This window comes from Colletotrichum lupini, chromosome 6 (genome assembly GCF_023278565.1).
Source record: "Colletotrichum lupini chromosome 6, complete sequence".
Classification (NCBI taxonomy): Eukaryota; Fungi; Ascomycota; class Sordariomycetes; order Glomerellales; family Glomerellaceae; genus Colletotrichum; species Colletotrichum lupini.
The window spans coordinates 2,663,412-2,682,890 of NC_064679.1; the positions used below are offsets into that span (position 1 = coordinate 2,663,412).

The 19,479-nt window shown below is 53.9% G+C and overlaps 5 protein-coding genes across 5 annotated transcripts; 3 read left to right on the top strand and 2 right to left on the bottom strand.

The window, feature by feature from the left end:
• Positions 1–692: 692 nt before the first annotated feature.
• Positions 693–1,258, top strand: CLUP02_12296 (ATP synthase subunit E; the record flags this gene model as incomplete). Its single annotated transcript, XM_049291260.1, has 3 exons — positions 693–716; positions 879–1,107; positions 1,185–1,258. The coding sequence occupies 3 exons, from the start codon at positions 693–695 to the stop codon at positions 1,256–1,258; spliced, it is 327 nt and encodes a 108-aa protein (XP_049148405.1).
• A 942-nt stretch (positions 1,259–2,200) lies between these two features.
• CLUP02_12297 (oligosaccharyl transferase STT3 subunit) lies at positions 2,201–4,847 on the top strand (the record flags this gene model as incomplete). Its single annotated transcript, XM_049291261.1, has 5 exons — positions 2,201–2,426; positions 2,567–2,590; positions 2,649–3,323; positions 3,373–4,525; positions 4,577–4,847. Coding segments are annotated over 5 exons (2,349 nt in total), but the record flags the coding sequence as incomplete, so codon positions are not given.
• Positions 4,848–5,927: 1,080 nt separating this feature from the next.
• CLUP02_12298 (uncharacterized protein) lies at positions 5,928–8,564 on the top strand (the record flags this gene model as incomplete). The annotated part of the gene is made up of 4 exons (XM_049291262.1): positions 5,928–6,054; positions 6,171–6,311; positions 6,426–6,760; positions 6,813–8,564. The coding sequence occupies 4 exons, from the start codon at positions 5,928–5,930 to the stop codon at positions 8,562–8,564; spliced, it is 2,355 nt and encodes a 784-aa protein (XP_049148407.1).
• A 1,341-nt stretch (positions 8,565–9,905) lies between these two features.
• CLUP02_12299 (uncharacterized protein) lies at positions 9,906–11,463 on the bottom strand (the record flags this gene model as incomplete). Its single annotated transcript, XM_049291263.1, has 2 exons — positions 9,906–10,918; positions 11,010–11,463. The coding sequence occupies 2 exons, from the start codon at positions 11,461–11,463 to the stop codon at positions 9,906–9,908; spliced, it is 1,467 nt and encodes a 488-aa protein (XP_049148408.1).
• A 3,658-nt stretch (positions 11,464–15,121) lies between these two features.
• CLUP02_12300 (uncharacterized protein) lies at positions 15,122–19,062 on the bottom strand (the record flags this gene model as incomplete). The annotated part of the gene is made up of 2 exons (XM_049291264.1): positions 15,122–16,504; positions 16,564–19,062. The coding sequence occupies 2 exons, from the start codon at positions 19,060–19,062 to the stop codon at positions 15,122–15,124; spliced, it is 3,882 nt and encodes a 1,293-aa protein (XP_049148409.1).
• Positions 19,063–19,479: the final 417 nt, after the last annotated feature.

Genomic DNA, 19,479 nt, shown 5'->3' on the forward strand with positions numbered 1-19,479 from the left:
TTGTTGACGATGTCGGATGCCTGTGACAGTGTTTGGCAACCGCAGCGACGTTCGGTTTGATGGGGATTCCCTTTCCATGCGCGTTGTCCAGTCGCGATTCCAGAGGGACCCCTGTTTGGAGTCAGGTACAGCTTCAGCCCAAATGCTGCAGAAAGATACCTCGTTGGCCCCTGCATTAAAGTTGACCTCCCGGTCCCCATTTGCTAGTAGCTTGGTGGACATTTCCACCAAGAAGCAACTAACCTTGCAAGGCAAGTGACGCACGTGATTGCGACAGATCGGCAAAGCGTCGGCGAAATTGCACAGCGGTATTCGGTCGCTGAGGTAAGGAAGGTCCCTCAGCGGCACAGCGGCTGGGTGCAAGCTTCTGGGCAGCCCACCTCAGTCAGCATGGCGACGGGCGCTGGGCGCTGGCAATACCTAGGCGGTCCATTAGCACTGGCGCTGGGATGGTGTTCCCCGTCCGAGCTCCAGACACCCGGGAGTGACTTGACGGCCAACCAGTGGAAAATCTGCGAGTTTTCCCGAGCATATTTTCAACCTGGAAAACCTCACACCCTGCGTCCCCTAACATAATTCCCTCGACAGAGCTCCGAAAGGGTCAATTGGCAGCCATTGTCAACCCGCGCACTGTCCTTTCCATCGTTCGCTCCCTCTCGAAAGCAGTCGCGCAATCCAGGCAATTGCCCGCAATGTCTTCCTCCTCAGGAGTTAACGTACGTCGTGTCCTTCGCCCTCGTCCGCATCTTGCGGAGCACCCAGCCACCTTGTCTCCCTAAGCCGACCGACGACCCTCCATCGCCACGCCAATCGACCATGAGCATTGAGCTTGCGCTTTCGAGAGTATGAACAGCTCGGCTGATTGATGGACTTTATAGGTGCTGAGATACACGGCCCTTGGCCTGGGTGTGTTCTACGGCTTCACACATCAGCGAACGATCACAGCAAGCCAGAAGGCTGCCGCTGCCACGAAGGAGTACGAGCGCAAGCAGAAGTTGATCGATCAAGCAAAGGCCGAGTTCGCGAAGAAGAGCCAGCCCGTCACGGCGGCGGCTGCTGATGCCGGTGGTGCGTTCTCCCTCGATAAGACGTGGCCGGCTTTTGGACGTCGCAGTTCTCGCCCGTCACTTCTCGCCCTCGTCGGCGGCTCGCACAGAACTCATGAAAACTGACATCAGCCACAGCCAACGTCGACCCGATGGACCCCAAGTTCGACCTGGAGGCCTACTTCAACAACCTGGTGAAGCAGAACCCGTAGACTGGATAACCGAATGGGGGAAGGGGACGGCTTGCACAACGGATAGACAGGGTCAGGATTGGGGATACGCCTGCTCACGGAGAACACGAATAGTCCTAACAAGGGACGAATAATCTGGTCTTTTGGCAGCAGTAGGTGCATGGTAGGCACCACGCCCGATGTCACCGCATAGACATTTCCTTACGTCTGTTTACCGGATGTACATGTGTACAATACGCTCAACTAGATGACAATTCCAAGGAACGAGCCATTGGATTCCATCAATTACTTATATTTCTCGCGCATCAACTTCCCAATCTTTGAGCCTGAGCGGGTTCTATATGCATTGACAATCGACACATAGGTCCATCGTGGCCTGTAAGACAGTGAAATGCTGCTTTCCCTGACGTTGCTGCAATTGGTTCCAGCAGATGGCTGAAGGTTATTGTAGCCGTATATTGGCCGACTGAACCATAACATCAAACTCCGACGGTATATATAGGTAGAAGGTGGGCAGCCATTTGGAGGCTTTCGCTCGTGGCACAGATTAGATGACTCGTCTGATGCGCATTCATCTCTAACAGTATGGTGCTGTATGGTCATTCATCAACTTTCCAGGGATCTCCATGGAATGCGCCGAAGCTGCAACAATAGACTGAGTATTCTTATTGCCCGTTATGTATGATGCGTCTCTTACGATAACGTACTTTATGGACCGCATACGCCATCTACTCTCGAGGCCGGGATCCGGCACTGACCCGGCCACCCCGGACGGGACGGGATCCCTTGGCCCGGGATATTCTTTGTCCGAGACACGTGACTCCACCTTTCCCAGACTTACGCGGAAGCCACGACTTGGCTGCTGTCAACGGGACACACCACTGAACGGGTCGGCTCTCCATGGACCGTGCACACTGCCCCTGCACCACCGATTCAGGTGCATAAGCTCCAAGCTGTCCTTCTCAGATACCTTGCTGTGAGACAGAAGGTTGTCGTCGCCAGCTCCATTTCGCAACCTTCAACCTACACGGCCACTGCCTTTCTACACCAAACGCGGCCACAATGACGGCCCAATCTCTTGGACCCCTCTCCGGAGGCAGCAAAGAGAACACACGAACTGTCCTCAGAGTCACCATCTTGTCTCTGATCGCAGCTGCCGCTGTTGCTAGTCGTCTCTTCTCCGTCATTCGTAAGTGCCCCTCGACACGTTGCCAAGGGTCTCCTTCCTGCCATCACCAACACCAATTGGTGTTTGGATCGGTTGGAAAGGAAGTCGCTCATCGCAATGCTTCTCGCTGCAAAGGAACCACGCTGACTCAACTTTTACAGGCTTCGAGAGTATCATTCACGAATGTTGGTCTCTTCCCGTTTCACGTCCTTTCCTTCGTACCCGAAACTAATCGTTTACCAGTCGACCCCTGGTTCAACTTCAGAGCAACCAAGTACCTTGTGGCCAATGGATTCACCAAGTTCTGGGACTGGTTCGATGATCGGACATGGCATCCTCTCGGTCGGGTTACTGGAGGAACTCTTTACCCCGGTCTCATGGTGACCAGCGGCGCCATCTACCACGCACTTCGAGCTCTTACGGTCCCCGTCGATATCCGCAACATCTGCGTTCTTCTGGCGCCAGCTTTCTCCGGCCTTACCGCCTATGCCGCCTACCTTCTTACCAATGAGATGACCACTTCGCCCTCGGCTGGTCTGCTTGCGGCTGTCTTCATGGGCATCTCACCTGGTTACATCTCCCGATCAGTTGCCGGCAGTTACGACAATGAGGCCATCGCCATTTTCCTTCTTGTCTTCACCTTCTACTTGTGGATCAAGGCATTGAAGCTGGGCTCCATGCTCTGGGGTGCTCTTTGCGCCCTTTTCTACGGCTACATGGTCGCCTCCTGGGGTGGCTACGCCTTCATCACCAACATGCTTCCTCTGCATGCTCTGACCTTGATCCTCATGGGTAGATACAGCGCCCGTCTCTACGTCAGCTACACCACTTGGTACGCTCTGGGTACATTGGCTAGCATGCAGATCCCCTTCGTCGGCTTCTTGCCCGTCAAGACTAGCGAGCACATGCCCGCTCTTGGTAAGTGAAACGTGAGAGCTTTGTGTCCATGTGAACTAACACGCGCTAGGTGTCTTTGGCTTCCTGCAGCTCGTTGCCTTCATCGACTATGTTAGAGGTGCTATTCCCAGTCGTCAGTTCCAGACCTTCGTCTACACCTTCCTGGCTGCGACATTCGGTCTTGCGCTTGCTGGCTTGGTGGCCTTGACATCGCTCGGATACATCGCCCCTTGGGGAGGTCGTTTCTACTCTCTCTGGGACACTGGCTACGCCAAGATTCACATCCCGATTATTGCATCAGTCTCTGAGCACCAGCCTACCGCTTGGCCTGCTTTCTTCTTCGACCTGAACATGCTTGTCTGGCTCTTCCCTGCTGGAGTCTACCTTTGCTTCCAGAACCTCCGGGATGAGCACGTTTTCGTCGTCGTCTACGCCCTCTTTGGCACCTACTTTGCCGGTGTCATGGTGCGTTTGATGCTTACCCTCACTCCCATTGTCTGCGTTGCCGCGGCTATGGCGGCATCTCAAATCCTCGACACCTACATGGTCGCCAAGTCCCCCAACCCTGAGGACTACAAGACCGATGATGCTGTCGAGGGAGCCTCCAAGAAGGCGGCCAAGCAGAGCGGACTCAAGTCGACCAGCAAGCCGGTCGTCGGTATCTACACCTTCCTCTCCAAGGCTGTCGTTGTTGGTGGCATGTCCATCTTCCTGCTCCTCTTTGTGCTTCACTGCACTTGGGTCACCTCAAATGCCTACTCTTCGCCCTCTGTCGTCCTTGCCAGCCGACTGCCCGATGGAAGCCAGCACATTATTGATGATTATCGCGAGGCTTACCAGTGGCTCCGTCAGAACACCAAGGAGGACGCCAAGATCATGTCTTGGTGGGACTACGGCTACCAGATTGGTGGCATGGCCGACCGTCCCACTCTCGTCGACAACAACACGTGGAACAACACCCACATTGCCACTGTCGGCAAGGCGATGAGCTCTCGTGAGGAAGTCAGCTACCCCATCATGCGCCAGCACGAAGTCGACTACGTCCTTGTGGTGTTCGGTGGTCTGCTGGGCTACTCCGGTGACGACATCAACAAGTTCTTGTGGATGGTCCGTATTGCTGAGGGCATCTGGCCCGAAGAGGTCCAGGAGCGCAAGTTCTTCACCCCCCGTGGAGAGTACAGAGTCGATGACCAAGCGACCGACACCATGAAGAACAGCTTGATGTAAGAGAAAAAATACTCCTTCAGTCTGAATTCCTACTAACAATCTCATAGGTACAAGATGTCCTACTACAACTACAACTCGCTCTTCCCCGCTGGTCAAGCCCAGGACCGCGTCCGTGGCGTTCGTCTCCCGGATGTCGGCCCCAAGCTTGACACCGTTGAGGAGGCGTTCACCAGTGAGAACTGGATCATTCGCATCTACAAGGTCAAGGATCTTGACAACGTTGGCCGTGACCACCAAGCTGCTGCAGCCTTCGAGAGAGGTCAGAAGAAGAAGAAGGCCATTAAGAAGCGCGGCCCCAGAGTTCTCAGAGTTGACTAAAGAACGGGGACAATAAGGCACTCTGAGGATGTTGCCTCTAGAGTGCCTCTCAAATTTCTTTGTATTGGGACGGGGATAGGTGGTTCTAGATTCCACATGTAGACACAAAAAGCACGCCTCGGCGAATGTACACTACTTGATCATGATTCATTTCGCACCCTTTTTAGGCTACTGTGACTGCCGATATTGACGAAGGTACATGACACTTCATATGTTCTGCCTCAGCAGGCTTGTGGTGTGGTAAAGATCTGTGAGGCAACAAAAGGCTCATCAGCACACAGGAGTTAGATAAGACGAGAACCGCAAGCAATCAGGACAGGTGAGATAGGTACGTTGTGAGTACAGGCTATCTCCATAAGTAACTCGAGAGATCTCCATAGTCCTGATCCCCCAATAGCCACCAAGGTGTTTGATGATGCCGAGGATCTTCAGGATATTCCGTTTTCTTCGTATCCCTTCTTCTGCTGGTACCACTGAAGCAGCGATTCAACAACGTCAACATGCTGCACGTCAAAAAGATCTAGGAAGCGCCTGCGAATATCCCTTGCTTCACCGCCCGCCAGGGACTGACTTCGGGATCCTGGAAGAAGAACTTCATAAGGGGAGGAAATCCCCAGCAGGCACCAGAAGCCATCTCAGTACCATATTGAGGGCACATGGAATACAAAAAGGTACGTACCTCCCATTTTTCTTTAAGCCTTAGGGTGTTGCCTGATTTCGATTCCTTCTTTTGGTGGTACTTGAAGTTGTTTTTCCGGGGAAGGAGCGCCCTCAGCGCTCTTTCCATGGTGTTGCACCTGTGACCTGCCTCACCACAACAACCCTTCTAGATCTGTGGCACCGATAGCTTTCCTTTCAACCCTCCCCAAACTTATTCCAACTTGCTTACAGGCGCCCCATCCAGGAAATTGCCGATTCTACTGGAAACCACGGGATACTCTAAGAGCATGGCACCAAAGGAGAGGCCTCTAGCCTCGAGGGCTGGAGGAACAGACTCCTCTCGGCATCGTTGTGAGGCATTCCCATTCGTAATTTGAGGTTCGGTTACCGGGGTACTGATATTGCAAGCAGCGGCACGCAATGACGCCCCTCATCACCATCAGCCGTCGGACGGTCAGCACGAGCGTCAGAGACGACTTGTCGGAGCACCTCCCCGAAGACGCATCAGATCCAGTCGCGCTTCTGGCCGTTTCAAGGGACTTTCGCAGTCCGAATCGACTTACTCTGATGTCTACTCAGCCTCGCAACGCTGCCAATCTGTCTGCTTTGATACGTCGGAAGCCGCGACTGCTACACCCCCCATGTATGCGTGCTCTTCGGCAGCCTTCACCCAGAGCCGCTTCAAGCTCACTCCCGAATCGCTTTCGGGTTGCCATGTGGAAGAGGCCTTTCTTGCGAAGCCTGCAGAACTTCAGAAAGATGTCGAGACGGAGGCCTCGGATAGAACCATCACCGCAGCCACTTGTCAAGAGTCACGATGTGGAAAGCATGCGTCGCATTATCATCGCCAGGATACCAGACGGGACACCAAGCGCGGCAGAAACGAGGCATCTTGCGACTAGGCGTCCGAGATCGCAGTCCATATCGACGACAACACCGATGGGTTCTATTGTTTGGGCTGTGGCATTCGCCGATCTGACGAGCAACACAAGATCCGCAAGTTTAGAGCTGGAGACCCGGCTTGGCGCAACTTCTGCAAACCCTGCCACGAGAAGCACCTAACCAGCGAGGATGGCAAGATGGTGAAGGCAAATGGTAACTTTTGCTTCGGCTGTGGGTTTGCCCGCTCGTCTCACTTCAACAGGGAGAATCCCATCAAGCCCAGCAAAAAGCCGGCCAAGAACTTTTGTGCTCATTGCATGAAACGTCTTTCCAAGAGAGCAGTCATTCCGACAGAGACCTTGCTTGGTAGCGTGAGTATTACCATTACTACACCCAACAGCTCTAGACACTAACGATGTCCAGTCTTCCGATGAGAGTGACACGGAATCGGATTTGCACGAGTTTGACGCAGATCAATATGGTGAACAGAACCCAGATCATGCCAGTCGTTCTCGCACCGCGCCCCAGCAGGAGAAGGCAGAGCCGAAGAAAGATGCCACAGACTGTTTTGTTGAGTGCAACAAATCTGGAAACGAGTTGGATGAGCTTTCTCCATCAGAGTCTGTTCAAAAGCGACTGAGAAAGCGCCGTTCTGCTCGAGCAAGCGATGCAGTGCCTCTGGGAGAGGTTCAGCCCAAGTCTCATTGCTCTACGACCCGTCATAATGATGATCTTGCGAACAACGTCGTCGCAGCGAGCACTGGCCATAAGGCTCCTTCGGTTGAGGACGTTCCTGATACTGAAGCGAATTCACAACCCGAAGACGACATGCCTGCCAACTCTTGCCGCTCGCCGGCCTCAGACCGTTCCACCTCTCTCAAGGCCGCGCCTGTTACACCAGTTCAAACGATATCACAGGCTATAGCCAACGAAGATTCCCTTCATCCCGGCCCGCCCCTGGACTCGGGAACCGGTTCACCTTCCAAGCGAGCAAGATTCAGCGAGCGTGTCGAGGTCCGCACATCTCCGACTTTCTGGCAGCGAGAGCATCCCGAGGGTGATAACCCATATGCGCAGTTCCAACACGAGCAATACAACGATGATCTCCGTGATGGAAAGAAGGCTGTTCCCCTCAAAGATCCACTGAGAGACCCTGATGGCAGGACTGCAGGAAGGCTCTATGTGCCCTTGTGCAGCATCGACGACCATAGCTTCAACTCTTGGAGCAACGAGGGTGCGGCAGGATGGGATGATTTTGCTGCGAGATTCACATCCAACTCAACCAAGGTCTCTGGTAACAACCCGCTTCATTCCAGCGCTTTATATACCTCCGGAGGAAACCTGCCGCGGGATTGTTCCACCAGCAATAATGATCAGTATCGTCTCACCGGAGATCGATCGAATCCAAACAAGCGACAGAAGCAGCCTCAAGGCTCCGGCGATTTCTCCTACGGCCAGGGCAAAGAGAATCAGCCATGCCCGCCTAGTCCTATCGCGCCAACTGGCTGGGGTTCGCTGCACGATTACTTTGATGACAACCACAATTTCGAGAACCATCACGCCTCGAACTGGTCATCCCGCCGCGATGCTCGTCGCACTGAGCGAAACCATGGCCCATGTGCTAATCAAAACGGTTCCTTCCGCAATACACAAGATCCATATCCCAGTTGGGATCACCAGGCAGACGGTGCACATAATCTTTTCGGTTCCTTCAGGCATCCTGACGACTACGATTCTTTCGGAAGACTCGGCTTCAATTCATCATATGATTCAAATGATCATGGGCGATATTCTGGAGAGGATGGCTTCCATCACGGCAACTACGGTTCTGCTTCCGCTCATCAGCAATACTACCAGGGCGACCAATCAACTCCACCGAAAAAGAAGCAACATGGCTTTGATTTTGGTGCTTCTGACACCCAAGAGAACCTTCACACTCGCTCCTCTTACAACTTCTCTGGTCATACGACTAACCAAGATACGACGACCAGGAACGGTGCTTCGTGTGGTATCGAAATCCCGTTCAAGTCATCAACCGCGAGCAACGACGCCCTTCAAGAGCCCAAGCTTCCTCCTATCGGCATTGTCATGGAGATTCCGGATGACATGTCCGACAGCGATGTCCACACCCTTCTCATCCCTGGCTGCGACGACTATGTTCCCATGGCGTACTGAGCTCGGATTGGCTGACAGTTATTTGTCGCCCAGAGCAGCTTTACAGCTTATTTTTACTGATTCTTTCATCATGTCTGAACTTCAACGATCGAGGATCGTTTGCGAACTTGTCACCAGCAAAAAAACTACAGACGGCATCACGACTATGTGACGACGGACCGATATTGTCGACCTAACATTCTGCCTGCAAACAGATTTGCAGAATCTTGCTATGGAATACTCCAACTTTTGTTTCGCTTGTCTTTTTTACGTACTTTCCTCCAGCTGGCCACTTCCCCTTACGCCATTACCCCTTTTCGACAAACACCGCTAATTTCATACCCCTTTTGTTGCTCTCATTTCTTTTCCCCGTACACCTTTTTGGCACGCTTCGCCACAAGGCGATTTGCTACGAGGTATGAGAGGAGACGCTCTTGACCATAAATCGTCAGTAAGCAAGACTACATCACCATTCAACGGGATCTCTTTCCGATACGATCGGACGCAACCTCGTGGTTTTACCATAGCCGAAAACCCAGAGACGCAGCTTGCAGAGGTTTGGTTTGGGAATACTGTTAATTGGAGAAGCATCGATTCCACTTCGGTGATGGTTTTCGCCTTGTGCCTGCGAATTTGGGCAACGTTTCCGTTGAGTTTGGGAATCATTATTCATTTGGACCATGGCTCCGACTCACTCTGGATGATTGAGAGTTTTATCAAGTCGTCGTGCAGGAGTGGTTGACCCTGTCTACTCCGGGAGGAAAGAAGATCAAAGACGACTACGAGAGTGTTCACTTGTACTTAGTTAGTAACACAACCAGAAATGCGACGAAAATTTCATAGACGAATCGCTTTAGTGTTGCAACACTCCGAAGTGATGATATGGGTGTTGATGTCGAGGGTTATTCGTCCCTCAGGCGAGCCAAAGAGCCTCCCCGAGGAGCGAAAAGGGCCAGAGCTGCAGAGAATAGCACCGGGATCTATCGATGTGACAATATCAAGTTTGGGCCATCGTTACCCCAAAGCAACGGATTCTATTCTCCGATGGGGCGCCTCCACCTCAAGACATCAAGATGAAAAGGCAGTCTGCGATGAGAACCTCTCCTCTCTTTCGCCTCTCTGTCTCTTGCCTCCCGAGCCCCGACAATGCATATCGACAAGTCCCCTTTAAGAACATTTGTGGGAACGATTGGAAACCATCGACGCCAAAGACAGGTCTAGCAAGCTCAAAGGTTCAAAAGACCCAATTGAATTATTCAACCGAAATAGTATGAAACAAGAAATGACAATACACATGTGGATATATATTGCCGAGCATAGAAACAAAAAGGTATTGTAGACTCTTGACACACACACATCTCTCTACGGCTTCCTCCGCGGTCCGGCTTGCTCAATGGCCGCGTCCAACGCCATCTCCTCCTCTTCTAGCCTCCGGATCTCGTCCTCCGTCATGCCGTCCTCAATCAGATGCGATACGTTGGAATTTACGTTGGGCGTTGACGAACGCGGACCGCCGGCGCCGCTGCGGGTCATGTCCTCGACTGACCGCGAGGCGGTGGACATGTTTTCCTCTCGGTATGGTGCAAAAGGAGGCTGGTGGTGATCCGTGGCACTGACGGCTGAGGCAGGTGCTGCTGCTGCGGTGGTGGTCTCAAAAGCGTCGTTAGGATCGTCTTGATGCAGTTCCCGAGAGAGGTGGTGCTGTTCCTGAGGTTGCGACTGCTGCTGGTGAAGCTGGTGCTGGGAGTGCTGGTGCTGCCCATCGTCCGTGTACGGGGAGTGCGGCGATTCGGTCACCCTGGCGTGGGTCTCCTTGTCGGCGAGGTACTCGTGGGGGTTGTGGCCGGGGCCGTATGCGCCGTCCGAGACGTGGTCAGCGCGGCGGCGACGGCGGCGGAGGCAGAACCATATTAGGAACGCGATGAGGGCGAGGCCGAGAACACTCCCGATGACGATGCCGGCGATGGCACCAGGCGCGAGACCTCCGTTGCCGCCGCCACCACCATTACTACTGCCGCTGCCGCTGCTGGAACCGCCGCTGATGGTTGATTGTGATGCATCAGGATTGAGAGAGGCCGTGGAGGAGGCTGCTGCTTGAGTAGTGGTTGTTGGTAGCGGTGATGTTGAGTCACTTTCGTCTTCACTGCCGACTCTCTCTACTTCACTGGCACCGCGTTTATCCGCAAGTTTTCCGACTGCCTGGTCATACTCCACAGACGGATAGGTTCCAGTGAAGACGGCAAAAGCCCCGCTGGTCGTCGTGCCTGATTTGGTTTCTGATGTCCACTGAAGCTCAATATACATAGTGGAACCTGAGTAGGTTGCCATCTTCTTGGCCTCTATCGGCAAGACAAGAGTCTCGTTGCCGAGGATCACTGTTGTTCGATGTCAGCAGCTGAAATTGAGCAAGACTGACGCGAGCGATCTTGGAAGATATCCACGAATCTGGGCACGGAGGCAACTCACTTGCATATGTTTCTTGACGTTTTACAGCGGGAGCTGTCGGCGGTGCGAAACCTGCCGAGCTCCTCCCAGAAACCGCTCCAGGGTTCTCCTGACTTGGAAACGCTTCCATAATGAGTGACTCTGTTTCTTCATTCGATTTTGCCAACCAAGAGGCCTTGCTGAGCTTGACTCCGCTGGCCAGCTTCCACCCAATAGTTTGGAATGTGCGGTCCACCGTGATGACGTACGATGTTGAGTCGTGTGAACTGAAGGTAGTGGTGTTGAATGTGATTTTCTTCCCCTCCTGGTCCGTGGTTGACCTTGTCGGATCTCCCAAATTGGATGTGAAGTCAATACCACTGGAAGCTTCGCCCTCGAAGGCGACGTTGCCATTCTCGCCGCCGCTGTTGATGACAATGCGCGCCTTTTCGGATGTGTCATCGCGACTTAGCTGAACAGGCGCTGGATATGACATGTTGTGATGTCTGTCGTTCTTCCCAGCAGTCTACTTGTATGCTATGTGTGTAGCGTTCGCCTCGATGATTGCGCCACTCGAGTCTGTTGGCGTCGGCTATGTTTGATAGGATCGTATCTCCGGCTTTAGTCGTGCTCGTTTCTCTATGCTGAATCGACCAAAATGTCCAAAATCTTTCCCAGACTGTGATTCCCTTGATATTCTTCTCGTCGAGGGAAATATCCCGTCACCTTACAAAAAGTGTAAATGAGATGAAGTGAAGCAAGAAGTGAAGACAATGCGGGAAACGAAGTAAGCAGAAATGGAGAAAGTGAGTGGCCAGGCTGAGAGAGAGAGGTGGGAAGGTCAGAGAGAAGAAAGCCACCGAGGCGTGTAAGACGGAGAAGAAATGAGACAAGTCGGTAGGACAGAGACACAGACAGATGCAATACCAACCTAGCAACCTTGGGGCTGACAAAGATCAACGAGACGGGCGCCTTTTCTCGTTGGTCAGGTCCCGGCCGGTTTGCTGCTGCTGACCGGGGGGGAGGGGGAAGAAGGAGAAGGGGCTCGGGCTCTTGCGCGCGCGCTTTCGTTACCGAGAGCAAAGGTCTATTGTCAGGGTTCGCGAGCTTTCTTTCGCTTCTTCGCTTCCCTCGCCTTTTGCAGTCTGTTAGTCGTCTCCCGATGCAAGTGCAGGTGCAGGGATTCGAGGGGATGGATCTGCGCTACGCCAACTACAACAAGCCACGCCGCCAAGGCAGCGCCGCCCAAAGAAATGAGGGAGGAATGGATCCGCGGGTGGTCGAAGGTCAGATTGACAATATGAATACCGTTCGCCGCCGCCTGTCCGTTCTTGATGGTTGATGTGCTTGCTATGGCTGGATATTTAGAGTGAGGCACTGTACATTCCCTCGCGAGGCACCTTTGTTGGTGGTTGAGGCTGAGGTTGGAGTGCTTGGTATCAGCTAGACTGTCTACATGGTGTACCTTAGGTAAGTAGTAGGAAAGACGAAGACGGTCATGAGGTGCAAAGGGTCCTTTCCTCGTCTCCCAACTTCGAAACGGAGTACATCTTGACAATATCTTGCAAGGAAACGACTGATGCGTGCGTGCCTACCAACCGGGTGGGTCTGTCCAACAGGCAGCTCGACGCAGGGTTGGGAATGCCAAAGAACCCCCCAAACGTCTCCTTCATCTCTCACCTCTCTTCTCTCCCTTTGGATGATCAGTCTACACTATCCTTCTCGATTGAGAACCCCACCCACGATTCCAGGATCGGCACACTGGACTGGTCAGATGTTACACTGCAGCAGCAACAAGTGCTGAGTGCAATCACCAGTATGCTCCGCCACCAACCTGCCTCGATGGTGACGCCATCCCCAGAACACAAGACGGAGAGGGGCAGCACAGACTGCTTCTGGACACCATACTCAGTCGAATTATTCCATCTCAACGGAAGCCAACATGGCCATTGACATCTCCGGAATTTAAGGTGTTCAGTGCAAGAGGAGAGAACGGGAGACGAAAAGACACAGAGAATGGCAGAGAGAGGTCGTGCGTGGTAAGGCTGGAGAAAAGCGGGCCACGCTTCCAACGCTAAACCCTGGGGGAGCCACAGCCCCAGCCCCACCGGTCAGCAAATAAGCACCATCCAATGGAACGCGGCGCAGGCAACACACCAGGGACCTGAGGTGATGCTATTAATTGAAACAAAAAGAAGAGGCGCCGCCGCCGCCCCCCTGCAGACATGCACACCAACGTCTCTCTAAGGAGTACTTCCATGGAAGCAGCCCAAGTTCCAACCAACCTGCCAACCCAAAGACGGACAAGACAGACGACGACCCCTACCGTTTGATGGAAACCCGCCAACGGTCTAGCGCTACCGCACGCTGAGCTGCTAGTGCCGCTGCGGCTGATGTGAGCTTTGCCCAACCCGCCTTAGGCCTTGGACGCTCACCGGGGCGATGCCCACCTCGACAGTCGACACCAAATCCTTCTCCCGCTGCCGTCGCCGACGATATGCAGTCTCTCAATACCACCTCTGCTCCATGCCGTGGTCAGGCTCTCATCACTCTCAGACCGGCGGGTGGTGACATGGGCCTACGTATGCCGTGGACCATGTCATTAAAACAAAGTAAGCTTCCTCTTCAAGCTTTCCCGCTGCTGTCCATACTCTAACGGTCTGACCTCGTTCCCTCGCACGGTTACTCGATGTCAAGCCCCGACCGAGGCTTACTTCAGATGCTGCTCGGTGGATAAGAGCCATCCCATTCCAAACCGAAGAATGTCACCCGGTTTCCAAAACACGCTTCGTCTGTACCGAAAGCTCGCGAAAAGCACTCTAAGATGAAGAGACGACACACTTCTCTTCTCCATGCCATCCCATGTTCCCAAAAGTCCAATTCCCCCTCCCCCACCCGCTACGTCGCATCGTCCACACCCTCTTCTCTGCTGCCTGCCGATCCTACCACACCAACCCGGGCTCTGCGGCCTGCCTAACAAATCCCTGTCCCGAAGCTCCCACAGCTCCACCCAATGCGCTCGATGCCAACAGCGGCGCATGTAAGCCAACATCCAACAACGACGAAACATGCCACACGCACACAAGATCCCAACTTCCAACGGGCGCGTCGCGAGAAGAAAACGATATCCCACTTTCCGAGCGAGCGTCTCGCCTGGTCAAGGCCTTTATGCACATTGTTGGCTTCGTCGGCGCATGTTTGCTATTACGGGCCCTTTGTAATAGGGACACATCCAGACGCGTGCAAGACGACGCGCTCATTACGACGAACACATTAATTGAGAATCGCATGTGCGGAATGGCGTAGCAGTTGCTCAGTGACCTGACCAACTCTGTTCCTTCTTGTCCCTTTTGCTGCCCCTATCCGTCACTCTGGCGCCCGTTTCCCCCCGTCGCATGCAAGCACCTGCCAACAGACCCCCAATGTGATACATATCTATAGATAGATTGCCAAAAAGAAGCCATTCATGGTGACCGGACCAACAGGCGCAACAAAGGAACCCAGTTTGTAATTTTCACAGGACTCACACGCCCGGCCATATTCCCATATCCGGAGACGGACATCCGGAAGAAGTTTCCACGATTCTCACCTCGCCTCAGCTCACAACTTACGCACAACCTTCAGAGCTTCCCCGTATCCTGACATCAACCACGTCGTCAGTTCCCTTGATCCACAAAAAAGTACTTCTCGAAAGTTCAAAAGACGTTAAAGGTTTTACACCTTCATCTCTCTCTTTGTATTACTTTGCAACCGTCCTCGCAGACAGTCTAAAATAGAATTATATACTCGAACGGGGGAGGTCTATGATGGCTTTGTAGTCAGTTAGTGAGAACCAATTTCCCAAAACGCTACCCAAGAGAAAACCACAACCAGCATCCTTCACCTCTCCCTCTCCCTTCCTCCCCGAGATCATACAACAGACATCGTGATCGGCTGTCCTTTGTAAACATTGTAAACACGCCCTTGTCAGGGACGGGAACCAGGGCTACACCAGCAAACATCTTGCTCAAGCAACAAGACAGAGCAAAGTACTGCGGCACCATCGTACGGAGACAAAGTCCCGATTTCGCTTCCAAACAAGATTAAACTCATACGCCACCAAAAGCTATGCCCCATGCTCGCTTGCTCCCCCCATGTCGGGGGCCGGGAACATTTTATGCAAAAGTCATCTGGATCTCCTTCTCTTTACCAAAATCATCATCGTCATCAACGTCCGCCCAGGGGTTCGACGCCCCCATAGTAGGCACCGTCTGCGCCGACTTCATCTCCGGCCGCGACGGCGGAGGAGCGGGATCGTCCTTGGGCGGCGGCCGCGGCGCCGGCGGCGGATCGTGAAAGGAAGTGTCAAACGTCATCTCCACCTCCTCCTCGAGCGGAGACGGCGCCGCGTGGTACGGCGATACGGCCCTCTGCTGCGACAGCGTGGGCGAGAACGTCTGGCTGCCCTGGAACGTCGGCGTCCTCTCGGGCGTGTACGAGTAGGAGCCCGTCGTCTCGTACGAGGCTCGACCCGGTACCGCGTACGCGCTCTTAGTCTCGCGCAGGCTGTCTCGTGGGTTGAGCGATCCGTTTGACGAACTGAGATCGAGTCTCATGGGCGGGAGCGTGGACTTGAGCTCCTTTACTTGGAACTCTGCGGGCTCCTCCTCTTGCGTCGTGGCGGTCTTTTCCTTTGCGACTTCGGCTCGGATGGCCTCGACGTCAAACAGCACACCGTGGTTGTTACCCTCCTTGTCTTCTGTCCTCGGGTTCGGTTTGTTTCCGTCCTTTGCCGAGTCTTCGTAAATCTCCCACTTCTCCTTGTCCGCCTTCTTCCCCCGTCCGAAGATGGAAAAGCGGCTCTTCTTCTTCTGCCCCTCCCTCTCAAGCTCCTTGCGAGCCTCCTCGATCTCGTTGATGAGCTCTCGCTGACGCTCCTGATGATTATCGGGGTCGGCATCTTCGATTTCGGTGAATTCGTCACTCTCCACGAGCCAGCCGCACTCTCGGAGGAGACGCGGCATAGCCTTACGGTACTCCATGTGACCTTTGACAAACTCTGTGACATCAAAGTTTTCAATCCACGGCAGGTCCTCAATGGGAGCCAGTCCAGCCACCTTGCGAGGGCCACCGCCAGTCAAACGGAAAAGGTAGGCGAGGATCCAGTCGTTGCTGCTGTACCCATTGACAAACCTTCCTGGAACAACAGTGCGGGCTCGGAGGTATTCGTCCTTCTTGATGATGAGGGGAGAACCGAACAAGTAGACGTTCTGAACCAGGCCGTAGGCCCCCTTTCTCGCCAGCTCCAAGAGGCAGGAGAAAATCACTCGCGAACCGAGTGAATATCCGACAAGTGTGACTGGGCGTGTTCCCAGATTTCTGTCAATCAAAGAGTCCGCCAAAATAAGACCTGCAGACCAGGCTCTGTCTTGTGATACACTCCAAGGGTTATCAATCAGGTATGCCAACTTTGTCAAGACAACGGGTAACGACAGGGCAGCCATCAAACTGGTCAAGATTGTACTTGCAAGAACTTGTTGCAGACCTTGTGTCAGAGCCTAGGAAAGATTAGTGAGAATTGAAGAAAAAAATGTGATTCAAAGGGGCAGCAACAAACCTCTGTAGCGAGAATGTTGATCGTGTCACCCATACTCCTCAACATTTCGGGTTCCCAGTAGACAGAGTACAAATCGCCCATAATGGGGTCCACGGTGCTGAATGGCAAACGGACGTCATCCACCTTGCCCGTCATCCATCCGGCTACTGTGACGACGAGATGCACCCTCTTGTTGTTGTGCAGCGGCCGATACTCGAATGTCTTGACGGCTCCCGTCCTCCTGTTTGCCGCTCGGCCACCGATAACGCTACCGGATGCCGCGGCACTGGATGTGATGATGGCAGCTCCGCCGACTCCTCCGAGGAATGTAGATGTACCCGTCACTCCAATGGTGGTGAAGCCAGCAGCCAAGCCGGCGCCAATGACGGGAGCGAGGAGGCCTGCCGAGAGGCCAATGACCAGACCACCACCCACGGTAGCCAACCCCATCATCATGTAGCGCTTCTTGAGAGCTTGTTTCCTCCGATGCTCCATATGCTCGTCCTCGTTCCAGTTTTCTTGCTCTGCGGCCTGTTGCATCTCCAACGCGTCCGTCACCTTCTTTTCAAACTTTCTGACATCCAACCAGTCGATTTGAAGACTCTTGCCAACCCGCTCTAAAAGAATTCTTGATCTGCAATCATACACCGAATCGGCAATCAAAAGAAGAAATAGGTCGCAAAGCACCGTCCAACGCAGATCAATGTCGATTTTGTCCGAGGTAACCATCTGGGCCGGGGTCTTCACAGGAGGTAGCTCCTCTCCTTCGTGCGCCTCGTACGGCGGTGGCGCTTCGGCCGCTTTCTCGGTCTGCGAGAGCGCGGGTGAAGGGGGGCCCATACTCCTCGGCGAGGTAACGGAAAGCGAGCTACGGGATTCCCTTGGCGATGTGACGGAGAGAGAGCTGCGCGACTCGTTTTCGTCCTCGGCCATGGGGTTCTTGACACGGGCGTTGGCCATCAAAATCGGAGTCAAGTCCGACGGCACCACGCCGTGGTCGCTGAGTTGTTCAACCATGATCTGCTCGGCGGAGCTGATGTCCATGTGTGTATAGAGACGGATCATCATCTTCTGACCCCACATCTTGGTCGCTTCGGCCGACATTGTGACATCCTTCTTTGCGCTCCTCGTGTGCTCGACGCTCTCGGCTTCCTTGACCATGTTATGAACCTCCAGTCTCGTCAGCCCCACGTAGGCGATTCTCTGCCCTTCCGTCAGCAGGTCCTTGGTTGCCTGCATCTGAGAGACAGCATCGCGGGCCTCGCTGTCGTCTTCGCCGATACTCGTGCCATTCACTTCCTTGAAGAGGTATTGGGTATTGTCGTCCATGCTGGTGGCTGATTCGGCATCGTCGTCCATGATTACTCGGGTATATCCCTTTCCTGCACCGCCAAGTCCGCCGTAGCCGTATGTCTCGTCAACTTCATCGGCCTTGAACTCCTTTGCGACAAGTCTATTGTCCTCGTCATAAATATCGTACGGGGCGAATGCGGGCATCGTTTGCCAGTCGCCATCATCGTTGTTATCGTCCTCCTTCTTGTCTGACGTCAGTTGCTGATGGGAGAATTCGGAGACGCCGACGTTGCTGGTATTGCTCTGGTCTCTCTTGTGCTGCGTTTTAGGAGAAGGAGGCTCTGCCACCTTGGGCTCGGGCTCGTCTGCCTTGTCGACGAGCTTTGCAGGTGATCCTGGTTGCTGCGGCTCGAGATTGCTAGGCTTAGTTTCTGGTGCCGTCTTTTCCGACTCCTTTGATTCGACCCGGTCGGTTGCACCTTTTGTTGTGACACACTCCTCCTTGCTCTCGCTCTTCGTTGTTGCTGAAGCTTCTGTTGTTGATGGCTTCTCGGTACTGCTCTTAGCGGCGACCACCTCTTTGGCTTCGACTTTGGCCTCTCCCTCGACTTCCTTGTTTGCTGGAACTTCCTGGCCTTTGACCTTTTCTCCATCCGTTTTGATTGTCACATTCTTGTCCTTGGCCTCGTCTTTGTCTAAACTTGAAGTTACAGGGGTAGATGGTGTATTCGAGGTCGCCCCGGAGGCAACGGCCGTGGCCGGCTGCTCGGATTGAGCGTCTTTGAACTCGTCATCGTCGCTTTCCGACTCGCCGTCTTTGCCGTTGACTTCCTTCCTCGCTAAAGCGGCCGTCTCATTGCTTGCGTCTGTTGCATGCTGCCCATCGTGGACCGGCTTCGGTTGGGACTCGTTCGGCTCGGATTGATCGTCGGTCGTCTGATCGGTCTCCTGAGGCGGCGGTGACACGTATCGTCTGATGGGTAGGCCGAAATCGTCCACCTCAGGCATGTCGCTCGTCATGGCCGCAGCGGGAGTCTGCTTTTGCGTAGATGCAGGTGCAGTTGCAGTCGCAGTTGCGGTTGCGGTTGCATCTGATGCACGAGTGCCATTCGGTAGCTGGTCAGCTGCCTCCGTATCGGCAGCGGGAGCGGCGGCGGCGGTGGCTGTCGTCGAGGAGGGGTTGTTGGTGTTGGTGATGGTGGTGGCAGACTCGTCTGAGCCCGCCATGTTGAGATGTCGTGTATTGCCTCTTAGACAAACATGCGAGCTGTTTGTCTCAATGTGCCAGAAAAAGATTCAGGTAAAGAGGCCAAGGCAAGGGTGGGCAGCCTCTTTTTTCCCTTTTGTTTCGGGTATTGGCAAACGAATGGGTCACGGGCTTATGCCGGGTTGGAGTAAGGTCGGTATCCGTAGGGGACGACGCGCAATACCTTGAGCAGTGGAACGAAAGCGAACCAAAGACTCCGTAAAGTGGCTGAGATTAGAATTACTGTGGGATATGTTTTCCAGGCGTGCCGAACGCGCAGTTTCCGTGAGGTAAGGTACTCAGACGTGCTAACTTTTGAGAGGATTCGAGCCACGGGAACCTCCAACTGGAAGTCAAATTGGATGGACTAGGGGGGAGCAACGACTTGAAGGGTACGT